We start from the raw sequence: 14,128 nt of genomic DNA, 5'->3' as shown, positions 1-14,128 counted from the left end.
ACGATTATAGATCATGATTGTTTGTTTTTGTTCTTCTTAACTACGAGTGACATGTCTGCCTTCGCACTTTTGGCAGACATCTCTATTTATTGACTATATTGACTGTTTCATAACCAAGCAATGTAGATAAAGCATGGCAGCATACTCCGTCTGTTTCTTCAGCTACCTAATCTGGATAGATTTGTAGAACCCCCATTCTTGGCTCTTCCCGGCATGGTATCTATTACTTGTTCCTAAATTCAAAATTGCCACGGAGGAAACGTCAAGTGATGGTGATGCCAAAACTAAAAATCTAACTCTCCCGCGCTTTCCAGTGGGGTGACGTCACAGGTTGTATACCTTGCTAGTCGAACAAGCCACCTAAAAAACATAGTGTTTTGCACGTATTGGTTTTGTTTTCTCTGGCGTGATCTTAACCAGCATTCATTTCACACCACTTTGTGTTACACGTCGAGAATAAGCTGAGAGAAATAGTACAGCATATGACGTCACGGTTTCAGTGTTGCCAGCAGAACGCCTCAATTATTCAGACATACTTTAAAACTTTAAAAACTTCGCGAGAAAAAAATATAGTGATATGTAACTTATGTTACTATAGTTCAAATGTGTCTACCACCCGTTCTAAAGTTTGCACCAACGTCTGTACTATATTGCTAGATCACATACTCTGTCCACTGGTTGGACACGAGTGCTGACGTCAGCGCTCAGCGAAGACTCAGATCCAATCACGCGCTTCGTATCCAATGGATATCAGAGCCGTGTATACAGAGAGTTTGGTCAATGGGAGGCACCGGCAGAGCCAGGGCGTGCATCAGACGCAGAAAGAGGACTTGGCATTCTCTCTTGCCCAACGAGAAGCCAAAAAGAATCCCCTAGCGGCGGTAGCGAGAAACAGTTTTGGTCGTTTTAATAAGCGCGTAAGAGTTTAATGTAGTAACCTTCGTGGTTGAAAATAGGGTGCACTTGATGCTTCGATCATGATCATGAAGAGAGATGGAAGAAACGAACGCGCCGTTCAACTCTGTTTTGCTCGGACAGAGTTTCCCGGCCCTCGGCGCTTGACGTACGGATTATGTCGATCGTTCCGCTAGTCGCGTTCCTCCACCATGATTTCAAATGACCATGATTGAAACATCACGTGCACCATATTTTCAGTCACCAAGAGTTACTCCGATGCACTTATCAAGTTTGTTTCTCGCCACCACCACCAGGGTATTATTTCCGGCTTCTGGTTGTCCACTTTCGAATTTGTGAAGACGCCCTGGAACACGCCCAGCCCGCTTTCGGCCCATGGCGCCTCCTCATTTGTCTTCTATACTGTGGTGCCTGGAACGCGTCTCCGACTGCTGTGTTTACCGGGTCCAAAAAAGTGGTCCCTCAATTTCTGCCTGAGGAGGTCATAGAAGTGTCATGCTGTCGCCGATCGCGATCCTGGCGGCGTCCCAACAGCTGTGGTGTATGTGGCAGACGCCTGTTCTGCTGCAGGTCGCTTTCCACTCTGACAGTTCACGGAAGATACAGCAGCCGGAAGTTCGGACGCTTGGGATGCCGTGACGACCGCGGCACTCGCGTTGGCCTGTGGTTTTCGCCAGCATTTCTACGACCAACCGCCAAGATCGCGACAGGCAACAGCATGACACTCTGGCTTCTGTGACGTCATTTGTTGCCACTTGGGGACCACTTTTGATGTATGGGCGGGACAGGACGCTAAACACACCAGTCGGAGACGCGATCCAGGCACCATACCTATACTTCCCAATGAATGGACAAACTCTCTACATATACGGCTCTAGTGGATATGAATGACTATTGGCGACTCCAGCGAAATCGACGCCGCGTAGCGGCAACGCCGAGAAGCTCCTGAGAACCAAGCAGCGATAGCAGACTACACTGTCGTCTGCTATCGCTGCTTGGTTCTCCTAGGCCGCATAAAAACAAACATCGTTTCCAGTAATTATTTTTATGCTTCCGCTGCGTCATTCCTACGCACTAACTAGAAGAAGGTTTCTACCGTCCAAAAATCGCTTTGCTTTCATATGTAGCACGATTTTTATGCTGCAGCGCAAGAAATTTACAGTGGTCCGCGTGCTGACCGACGCAAATTACCTCCTTTCGTCCGCCATTTTGCCTGACCAGCGCGCCCCCTATTAGCCCCGAGAAGTTCGCGTGGCGCCTCCTTACGGTAAACCGGGGTGACGTCACGGCGAGGAGAGAATTTTTCCCCGACTTGCCCCGCTCGCCTGTGGAGGTTGTGACGACGCTAGCTGTCTACGCGCTCGTTTCTATTTTTTTTTTTTTTTTTGCGCGCGTTTTTTGTAGGAAGTGTGCATTTTTGTATGTGCCTTTATGGAGGTTTGGCCTGTAGTTACAGGCGAAACTTGAACCAACATTTTAAGCATGGTTGACAGGGCAGGCAACGCATGAATCGCAACTGGTATATGAAAATAAAGAAATATGGCGACAATTGCAGGAGCATCACTGTAGATTTACATCTCGCAGAATGAATGCTGCTGATGGTCTGAATGAATTGGCAGGTTATGCATGCTATTTTTTTTGTATCTCTGTTTTTAAACAAAATTGCCGAAGCAGAAAAACTGCATGCTGCTCGAGCAACATGCTAAATACAGTCTGGGCCATGGGGAGAGAATCACAAGTAAGACAGCCCAAGTGCAGGGGCGAAGTAAAAAAAGGGAAAAAAAAAACAAGGAATCTTTATTATCTACATTGCACGCATTTGACCTTTGCTGGATTCGGATAGTATTTCAATGGACTACACGGGTGGTATCTGTGGACTTGTTTATATCAACTCTCAAGTAATGTATACCAAAAGTAAACGAAGGAGATTTTACTTAAATCGAATCGTCCTGAAGCTAAAATACCAGATGCTTTTCTCAGGCTGACTGTAGCCCTTCACAAGTTCCACATTTTCTGCTAATAGTGCTGCATCTACCACTGGACAGACGTTCAAATGCTTGCTTTTACTCCTGTTTTCCTCTGTTGTCAGAGAGTGCAGCTGTAGGGAGTTTGGAGGCTGAGGGAGGTTTTGGAGACCTGCAGCAGTGTCTCTTTTAATTGGAAATGACAATTCAGACTAAACGGTGTATTTTCCAAATACCCGAGGGTGGAATAAAAATGTCAGGAAAAAGTATAAACATTCCAAATTACGGCACTATTGCTGTGCATATTTTGGGCAGTTCAATACATATCATACAGGCAACTGGGGGCGATTCGGCCGTTTCCGCTGCTACCATACAAACTAATTTCCAGCAATAGTGCATCTTCTAAGACATATGCCTGCATACGTGTATAAACTATATAATTAATTTACGAAGAAACTACATTTATGTAAAACAACCTTGTTCCACGAGCACTTCAAAGATAATCAGAGATGGAGCCTTTAAAACATCTGCGAACCAGCGCATGCAGTGCGGCAGCGCAAAGTCGAGGTCGCGAGCTAATTTACCGACCACGCAAAGGCCCATGATATAAATGCCACTTCAAATGCCTTGAAAGCGGGATGTAATATCGTCCTAAACCATGAACATGCAAGGAACAGAATTCCAGCCCCTGAAACACTTGCGCCACCGCTTCACCAATCCCTCGCAAAATTGCATTGTGTTGTGTAAACGGACGGGGAGGTTCATCGGCGGAATAGCCTCCGCCGGTAGCTTTCGGGATTTGTAACCCAATTTTAAAGGTAAAAGAGACAAGCAGGCTTGTAAAATGTACGGAAGCACGTCAATATCGGCCTAACTCAACGTCCTGTACATCGGGTAAACGAAGCCCAGCTTCTCGAAGAGCTTGCGGCACACAACGCCAAACCAAAAAACCGGTGCTGGGAAGCGAGCCGATGCGATATCGCGGAGCGGAGTCATCCCCCTGACGTCACGGTACACCTCACCCAATCAGGGCGCGGCGACCGCAGCGACGCTTGTGTTCGCTCTCGGGGCTAATAGTTCACTGGAGTCGCGAATATCATTTGTAACGGCCGGCAGCTTGCGCCAACTAGACTAAGTCTAGAAAGACTACAATGGCGACCGCCAATGTTGCCTGGCGGACTTTTAGAAAGGGTCTCTTTTCAGGCAAATCAGAGTCGATAAAAATTTCGCCGAAGCTCCCATCTAAGGTTTCATTGAGAAGAAATACATGTACATCACTCGTAAAGTCATGAGAATTCGAACAAAAGGCTAGCTCACGCAGTCGCGTTTTCTTACGTTGCTTTAGTTATGGGCTGCTTACGTCTGCTTACACTGCGAGTCACCGGATATGCGCGCTTCGCATAAAGCGTGGCAATCAGGCTAAGGAGTAATTTTGCACGCGACATAAGGACCACGGATGTATCGAATACTCATGACGTAACGTAAGGAAACGTGAGTAAAGGCTTCTCTGTGAATGGGTCTTTATTCTCTGGTCATTTGCAGTGGATTCATGACGCTGTTTTAAAGCATGCCAACCTCACGCCGTTAAAGTTTTAATTTAGTTTTCTTTTAGCGCCCGAAAGCATTAAAGAGAAAAGGGCAACATTGTGACATACGCATACAAAAATAAAAACAATAAAAACGCGCATTAATATAAAATTACAAGGAAACCCGTTTAGCAAATTTGGAATTGCAATTCTAACCTTAGCAAGTTATGGTAATTGTAACTATACAACTGGGGAAAGACGATTCCAGTCAGTTGAGTTTCGAGGCATGGAAGAGTAGATGTGCTGTATCGGGAGGATCCTACATTTTAATTAATCATTGGTTCATGTTGAAGTGTAATATGGTTCTAAACACAGCGCCTGACGTAACAAACGTGACTTTGGGCATAAAACAACCTTGCCTTCTTTGAAGACAATGGAATTCTCACTATCTATAATTGTTAGGTAAGGCTTTGGATATTCCGTCACATTAAAAAATTTACCTGACGAATAATCTTCTATTTGACAACTGATTTCACGATAAGCGAAGAAAACAACCAGGAAAAAGAAATGCTATAATGTTTTCTCTCATGCTCTCGTTTAAGGAAGCATTCAACAAAAAGCCGAAGTACAAGCCTTGCTCAGTAAGATATAGACCGGGGCGGCCAGGCTGACTCGGCGTAAGAGCCGCAAGCAAAACTACTAAACTTCCAAGAGCCACCTGAAAGAGGAGAGACAGAAAGCGAGGGGGGGGGGCACTTTTGTCCGGAGCCATAAATTAAACTAGAACTACTTTATATCTATCAGAGTCCGACGCAGTCCAACTGGTGAGGTAGCAGTAGCGCAAGACAACCAAACAGTAGCCTGTCCTTCAATTTAAACCGTGTTTCATTCCTCCTTTTGGGGAAGTGCTGGTGTGACCGGGAAGAAGGGAAGGGGGGGGGGGGGGGTTAGGTTTGTAGAGGGTCGCCAGCCGCACTTAAACACGCAAAGAGCCTCATGCGGCTCGCGAGCCGCAGCTTGGCCACCCCTGATATAGACGCTTTAAACACGCGCCAGATTGAACCGCTGTAGGCGACCTTCTCTTGTTTTACCGACATACCAAGTCACTGAAGCGAGCGTTTACGACAGAGGGTTATGTTGGGGGGAAGGAACGCAGTAGCACCTAAAGTGGCAATAACCTGTCCTGCTGTGGTTATGCCGAAGTGAAGTGAGCGAAATAAGAGGAAACAAAAACTGAAGGTCGGTTATAGCGGCGCCCATGCACTGCTGCCGGAAAGCGCCTACATATCACGTACCTCAAAAAGTCCATAGACTTCTTAAGAATTGTTGATTTGAGCTCCTTTTTCGTGTTATCCTTCTTGGTTCTTAAATAATATATAAGAAAATTTCGCAGGTCGTTTATTCCAACTTGAAGTCGGTTGTAAATTGTTGCTTGCTTGTCTTGAGACACTGAAAAAAGAAAAGAAAAGAAAGAGCTGATTGAAACAATAAATGTAAGTCGCTTTCTATTCCTTGTTAGACTTTAGAGTTTTGGTAAACACTTAAAGATCACGAAGAAGTAACCCTCACATAAATACTGATATGGTCACGAGGAAGAAAAATACGGGCTGTTCCGTATGGAAAGCTTATATCTGGGGCATATCTGGCCATTTCAAACATTATATGATTATATACGGCCTATACACGTGTCCTTATCTGGAGTATATACAGCCTCATCTGGCATATATACAGCCTTATTTGGCGCAAACACTGCCTTATCTGGCTTATATACAGCCTTATTTGAGGTATATATGGCGTAGATACAGCTTTATCTGGCAGCCGAATTGCAATATAAAAAAAAAGTAAAAAAAAAAGTTAAAAAAGTGCTTTGTTAGCAAACTGTGAATGACTCATTGTTCCCGAGCTAAATATTAGCGCAAATAATCCTAAACTTCAGCTTTGGCAAGTTTAAGTTTGGAATTACTTGTGCTAATTTTCACGAGAATTTCAATGTAGCTTAAATTATTTCGAAGTGTTAACATTACGCCCGAAAAGACAATTTGCTAAATCCCCCAAGCGCCTCGGCCCGTACTCGAGGAATCATGGGGACGGTGTTTCTTCAGCTGCCTACTGATCGGAAATTTCAACCAATTTAGGGTTACACAGTTTTGAGCATAATTCGGAGTCACCCTGAACAAGTGTCGTTTAACCCCAAGTACCCGTCATATCACTTTTAAAATTTCTCGCCAATGTCAGTACTGTGCATTCTGTCCAACCTTCAACCTGGATGAGCTTCAGACATATCTCTTACATTATTATCATTCTCGTACAGCTTCTAAGACGCTGATATTAAGTTAGAAACGCTAAAAATGCTAAACGCCTCGCAAGTGGGTCTCATTTTCGTCTTCTGCGCATGAGAAAGTAGGCGCGAAGGCGGGAGAGGTGGTTGATGACGATTCCGGCTAAGCCCCGCCCTCGCACATGTCGGGGGATACCGGGGGGTAAACAAACATCGGCGTCGGCCATGGCGGCCGTGCTGCAGAGGCGACCGCGAGTCTTTTATTTATTGTAGCCCGGTTAAAATCTGCCGAGTTCACAAGATCGAGCAGCTTTGTGCCCCTTACAATTCCTCCGTCGTCTGCTAGAGGCATATCGAAGATTCCAAGATGAAGACGACGAAGAGCATCAAAAAGAAGGCGCTTGCCTAGCCTCGCGATTGAAACGCCGGTTGCGCCGGTCACTACGAGACCGCCGTCCGATTGTACCGGTAGGTTGCCTTTTATCTTGTTCTTCATTTACGAACACAACGGATTTTGCCTTCTAGCAGGACTTTATAAATCTTGTGTGGCGGAGTCGATAGGCACTATTAATTGAAAAACAGCCGAGAATGTAGCGTTTTCGCGATCCTCCGAAGCCCATCTTCGCAGGTGATATTTAGGAATATATACTCGTCATTTTGACTCGAAACTGCACGGAGGCCGTATAAACTATGCTCCGTTTTATTTTAAATCCGATCGAAGTTAAATCTACATGGGCGGGTCCCGAGCTTTGATCATTGCTGCCATGCATGTGCGATCTTGCAGTGCAAGCGCTGATCAGATTCTCGCGTTTGTAATTTTCGCTTCTTTCGCACTTAGGTGAGACGCAGTATAGTCATGCATCGTATTTCGTATTGTAGTTGCAGTCTACGGTTGTAATCATGGCACTGTAGAAAAGCACAGAGCTCAGAACTTACCCCAAAAACGCGATCGTTTTGGTTTTTCTTTTAGGAATGAAATTAGAATGGCTATTACGTGTAATACAGTGAACCAGCTCGGACAGTACAAATTTGCCGTTTCACATTAGCCAGTATGAGTGAATTGCCCAAGAAGTACCGATGCCGCCTTTATTTTGTGTTGCCGCGCAGTGTATCTTCGAACCACATCGACGCTGTCAGTGTCTGACGTGTTTTTGTGTGTCGCTTGTCTGCTTTTTCGTTCCCATACCAAGATAAAAATTCGGAAATTGCGGACTATCTAAACCTAGCTAATGAGCGCCCCATGAAATTTACACGGGAGTAAACAATGACTAACATGTATATATTTTGTTTTGTTGGCTCAGCAGGCCGGGTCAAGCAAAAGCCAGTGTGTAAGTGACAAACTTTCTAACATCTTTTGTCATTTCTATGTCCCAGATGGGCTCTTGACATCTAGAAACACTCCAACAGATCGTGGTCATACAGCGATTGTGAAGAATGTGAAGACAGTCCCATTTGGATCAACATTTCTAGTCCACTCATTGATAATCTTTCCTTGTTTCATCAATGCCCAAGTATGCCAGGCACTGAGTGACTACTCGCATGTGTTAGTGATGGTGGCATGCGAGGCTTCAGTATTGTCGCTGCAGATAGGGCTCACACCAAAGCTGTTCGTGGTGTACCTTTGCATGAAATTGTTTGGTTGATTCCAGTTTCCTAGAAACGCCAATATTCAGTTTGGTGTGCCTTGAAGTAGATTCGTCAAGGAGGTCTCGTCTCTTTCCTGGGGGTAATAGCATGTCAGCTGCTTTGCATCAGCCACTTGGAAACTGTTTGGACTGCTCTAAAGCACTTGTGATTGACCTTATCTGTTGTGTTCATGCTAATGCTGAAATGTAAAATTCACTGAACCAAGTTTTACTAAGGAACAAACACAATCAATGGAAAAGTTGAATGGCTTCATTTGTTTTCTCAATGTATACACCGTTTCGTACACTCTAAGCCCTGTCCCACTTAGTAAGAGCGACATTTCTTCGATTTTTTCCCACTTAACCTTAAGGGGGGCGACAGACCTCTTAATACTACATGGAGATTCTCCTTCTTAATTAAGTGAGACACCAGCCCTCTTAAACTAGGCGATACGGCGTCTCGCTTAAATTTGAGGTCAGAGTCCCTTGGTAAGAGGGACATTTTTTAGATATTTTCCCCCTTAAATTTGGAGGGACGCTGGCCCGCTTAAAATGCAGGGGTATAGTCCCCCTTAAGTCCGGGTCCCGCTGCTTATGCATCATACAAAATACATTCTGCAGACACGTTCCGGAACGAGTCACCGCGGCACCCGAGCCTCGTACGCCACGAGGCAACCAAATCAAGAGGTTGCTTTGTCACGTGGCATACAAAGCACGGATGTCGCGGTGACTCGTATTGGAACATGTCTGCAGAATGTATTTTGTATAATGTATAAGCAGCGGACCCCAACTTTAGGTTATCTCTTTTATTGTATCGTAAAATTTCTGCTCCTTCGTGTTTGGACTGTCGGGTGACATGCTGCACTGCAGTGATATAGTTCTCGCACTTTCGCTGATATTGTTTAACCAAAGTTATTCTCTACTGCATAACAGAATTGAAATTTGATCTGTATATCATGTTTGATAAACGGAATCAATGTGTTAAAGAAAACAGTAACAATCTTTAAGAGTAAACACGTGTTTTATTTGCCATGACACAAGAAAATATTTTGAAATGTCTTTATCAAAATAGTAATTTTATACCGATGTTCTGGTAGCTTTTACGGATAAAAAAAAAGACGTTAGAACGACGCCAGAAATCGGCGTTTCTTGGAAACTATCGCACAAAAAATTCAGTGCTGCAAAGTGACCTTATCAAAGTGACCTTTGCCTATCATAAACAAAAACATAACAATCGTATTGAAAAAAAAAATATTTTTTTTAACGGGTAACATAAAAAAATAAGTATACATTTTTTTCCCGCACAACATTTGGAAAGAAAATCAGCATAACTCTCGGAGTCAGCTCAGCGAATGTAGATGCCGAGACATATGATAATATAAAAAAAAAAAATGAATTGCGACACTAAGCACAACAAGCCTGACGTTTTGCATTGCTTAATGTCACAACTCAGGCTGGCTTTTTTGGTCTAATCTTATGTTTCCGCATCGTGATTCGATGAGCTGCTTCCGTGAGTTAAGGTGATTGACTTTCCAAGTGCTGTTCCGGAAAGTAGATTCCTGTGCTTTTTTTAGAGCGTAGTTACCTACTTCATAGCATTAAAAACGAATTATTCGGCGTCTCCTGCCATCAGCAGAAGCTCAGAATTTATGTTGTTTTTGAACGGCCATGAGCAATTGTCTGAGCTTCTCTGACATAAACTGAATCGAAACACTTTATTTTCAACGAGCAGACCCTAGAGGAGTCCAAGGGTTTGTCCATATGCCATAGGGTACGAGAGTCCCGTTATGTAATACACCCATAAGCACATGACTAGTGCCCCCTCCATAGTCGTGCTAGCGGAGAGTTCCACTGTCCGGTTCCCAGAAACGATCCGTTTCTCCGAACCGAAGAAAGTCTTGGGTCCTGGAACTTTTTCGTCAGGGGTAAAATCGTCCTGAAAGCAGCAATTGTTCAAAAAAAAAAAAAAAAATGCGTCAGCGTCAAATTTACATTTCTATTTTTGCACTCGCTTTTTTACGTACCATAAGTGATGAGAGAACTTCTGGCCAATCGAGACCGGAGAATGGTTTTAACGTTCAAGAATGTTGTCGGGTTGTCTCCGCAAAAGGCCCCCCTTTTACCTCCTCCAGTTTTCCCAGCATGGTGACGATCGTGTTATGGAACCGAAGCTGTGCATCCACCTTTAGCTGAATGAAAGACCATATTGTTTCCCTTTAGATACAGAGAGTGGGAATTAGAATGAAGGTAATGAAGCGCTTTCACCTGTTTTCAAGCAGTCGGTAGGAAACAAATGCGAAAATAAAGTGCAAACAGCTCAAAGATTCGGAACCCAATCTGTATACGATGAAATAGCGAGTGACATTAGCTTATGACGTAACTTCTGCTACTATTAATATTTGGTACGAGAATAGACTGCTGTTTTAAGTAATTTACGAGAATCGTTTCTGTATTAGCAAGACAAAACGAAAACGCATGTAGTAGTAGATGAACATTAGAAGTCCCGTGTGCTTTGGAAAGCATGGATTGCATTTGCGGCTTGAAGCTACAGAAGAGATCTAATGCATGTTTTAGAAAGCAACATGATCGAATAAAAAATTATATTTCTGTAGACATTTTGGCGCAAGCCATTCATTTATTCTTTTTTTCAGAAGCAACGCATATGCCAACAGAACGTGAATAGAGCCTACCTACATACCAGAATACAAAAAGTTCATAATTACTGAGTTCGTTGTGGGCCGTGTGCGGGTGGCCGCAGTAAGCTACCACTCAGGGTGGTGCGTTCCACCGTGCAGCAGGTCCCGGTAGAGCTCTTTAGACGAGCAATCCGAGCAGAACCCCCGTCTGATTCCCTTCATGTCAACGTTCGTTGCCATTGCATCACTCTAAAAACAAGATTTTTAACGGTCAGTGATTTAACGCCCATAGTCAACCTAGCCCTAAAGCGCCTAAGAAAAAAAGAAAAAGAAGTTCTGTTTATATATTTTTCGAAGATGTACCACACAGAAAAAAAAATATTCAACCAGCTACAGAAAACAAAGAGCATAATAGACATCATGAATAAAACCTCCAAAAACAAAAACATGGTCAAGCTCGAAAAAAAAAAAAAAACGGTAGTTTTGCCGGCGCGACCGTCAAAATATAACGAACAAAAGAGTACGCCAAGGAAATATTTAAAAAATATATATACACATATATATATATACTCCCGGGCCACCGCTCCACCCTTCCCCTCTTTCCGCAGACGCCGCGACGCCGACGCAACGCGAACGCGCGAAGGGAAAAAACCTTTTTTTCTTTTTTTTTTTTGTGGGGTTTGAATTAGAAGCTCGTCCACCTCCCCCCCCCCTTTTTTTCACATACATACACACACATTATGGGTTTTTGCTCGCCTCCCACTTGAGAAAAAAGTTCATAATCACTGCAACGCTAACGATGTCTACAACATAACGTTGCAGTGTAAATTGCTGTAATGAATTGTGAAGGCAAACAAACGCAAAATCGCCAACATTGTTTCCGTCAATCAACGCTCTCGGGCGGTCAACCTCAAGCATTTAGAGTGCACACCGAGAAGCAAATCGGCGAGCCAAGCTTACAAACACTGACTGCCCCAGCTAGGGTGCCTTTATGTTGGCTATGCCTTAGGGAAGGCGATGCCATCCTTTGTAGTACCCGATGCCTACAGTGTACGCTCACGGATAAAATAAAGGAAAATTGCCGGTAATAAAATGCCGGCGTAGCAGTGCCAAAGCTAGCAGCTCGAGCTAGGAGAAGAACGAACGCGCGTTCAAAATTAAAAAGTAGACAAAAGCGTCGGACAGAAAATGGTCTGATATCACCAGCCTAGGACATACGCGTACACATTGGGATACCCTAGCCCGCTAAAAGTGTTTTGTACGAAAGACAGCCCTGCGCCTTACGGCAGGGCAAACGATTAGCGACGCTTTGTCCTTAGCTGAACGAGCAGATCCAGGAAGCGACCGCTTCCGCGGACTACAGCTGAACACTCTCTCTCTACATGCAAAGGTCGTGCATCTCCCAGCCAGCGTGAAAATATTGATGGCTCGTTATTCTCACCCGCAATGCCCCCAAAACAAAAGCGTCAATATGACAGGATTACTCACCCGAAGGAAGTCAAACGAGCAGCATGACGCTTGCGGCTCTCCGGCAACGACCGTTTCCAGCTCTCCGTGAATTGGCGCGAAGCCTCAGCACCATCCGAACTCTTTGCCGTGGATTAGTGCGCCTGCCCCTCTCCTCCTGACCGAACTACGTTGGTCCAGTTAAGAGGGACCAGTCCCCTCTTAAAGGGGCAGTCAAGTGGTTTTTGAGTTCGTGTTTTGATAATGACAGCTGAACTTAGACGCCTTAAGTATCCCTAAAAACCAAAAAGTATAGTCATACGGTGATTATTTCTTTAATAAAAATGTAATTGAAGGCCGCCAAACCTCGGATCCATCCGAAAACGAAACCACTCTCATTGGTCGTCGCACGCTTATCAAAAGGATCTCGGGCCAATGGCGTTGGACGACGTTCCGTCGCGCAGTGATCCCGAGGTAGCCGCATCGGCCGAACCTCTTTGTCATTCGAGCTTCGATCATGGCGGAGTTCTCTACGCTCGAGGACCTGACGCCGTTAGAGGTTGAAGTTCTTCGGCGGACAGCCGACCTGGGGATGATTTCCTATGACGCCACTCCGACGTGCGATGTGGACGATAGCAGCGCTTCGGAGTTATGTTCGGGTTCCGAGGACGACGAAACGCAGATCTTTTCGGGCGTTCTTCGATTTGCGGTTGGGGCAAGTCGTAACCAAACCAACGTTTGACATCGCAGCGTTACCTCTGGTACGTGATGTCAAACGATGTCGCCACGTTGACTTTCGCCTCGGGAGAACGGGGGGAAGGCTGGTTGAGACATGTGCAACGAGCGCGTACCTACGACTGCGTCCGTTGCAACCGGAACGACCGCACTCCGCCGCGCGTACACACACCTGTAACCACTACAACAAGCGCAGCGGGTCGTCAGCACGGCGACCGCTTCTGTACGCCGCCGTCAGCTGTGTCAGCGGCCCCTCTAAAAAAGGGGACGCACTGCTACTCAATGCCGTAACAGAATATAGACAGACAGTTTTCTAGTCTAAAGCTTTATTATTTTTTCTTGATAGGCTTGCAGGGTACAGCGAATGAAAAAAATAAAATAAAAAGATGCAGCGCCGTCTTGGACGATCACGACTCTAATACACGACATTGCAATGGAACAAATATCGCCGCACGCCTTTTCTACGATTATAAAAGGCAATGTAATCTTAGCAGCGATATAGCAACGTAGAAATATGATTTCGTGATCAGATAGACGTTGCGAGCGTTCAGGATTGCTAACCCTAATCATCTTTCTCCGGTGATGAAAACGCGTGAAAATTCGTATCCTTTATACGGTACGCGCCAGTAATACCTTGAACTTGAGCACACGCATGAAATGCGCCAAATCAGAAATCCGGGCGATGTTCGAGGACACAAATGCTTAGAAAGCACCACTGTAGTCGAAGTAAACAAACACGACGGCACGGGCGTTTCTGCTATCTTGAGAGTGCCGCCACGACATCGCCGCACGAGTAGGTGGATGTTCCCTTCTAGTACGTGCTGGGTTATCATAGCCAAACACGACGAAAATTCACAGTCAAGGATAGCGCTTTTACGCGGAACGATGAGCTTTCACCAGGCCGTCCATCCCGACGATCACCACCGACGCCACGTTTGCGGATAGAAGGAGCCGGCCGGCCTGCAACGCGCGGAGATACGTGCGCTTCCGCGCATCCCTGGGG

The 14,128-nt window shown here is 45.1% G+C and overlaps 1 protein-coding gene across 1 annotated transcript in view; it reads right to left on the bottom strand.

Annotated features, from left to right (window-relative positions):
• Positions 1-14,128, bottom strand: part of LOC121835371 (alpha-(1,6)-fucosyltransferase-like) — a 115,295-nt gene that overhangs the window by 15,301 nt on the left and 85,866 nt on the right. The window contains exon 2 of the mRNA XM_042289536.1: positions 5,701-5,854. Within this exon, the coding sequence (XP_042145470.1) occupies positions 5,701-5,854 (154 nt within the window). The remainder of the gene's footprint in view (positions 1-5,700; positions 5,855-14,128) is intronic.

This window comes from Ixodes scapularis, unplaced genomic scaffold (genome assembly GCF_016920785.2).
Source record: "Ixodes scapularis isolate PalLabHiFi unplaced genomic scaffold, ASM1692078v2 PGA_scaffold0__279_contigs__length_252992795, whole genome shotgun sequence".
In the NCBI taxonomy this organism is placed as follows: Eukaryota; Metazoa; Arthropoda; class Arachnida; order Ixodida; family Ixodidae; genus Ixodes; species Ixodes scapularis.
Note: the sequence above shows the minus strand (reverse complement) of the source record. Positions and strands in the feature narration are given on the sequence as shown.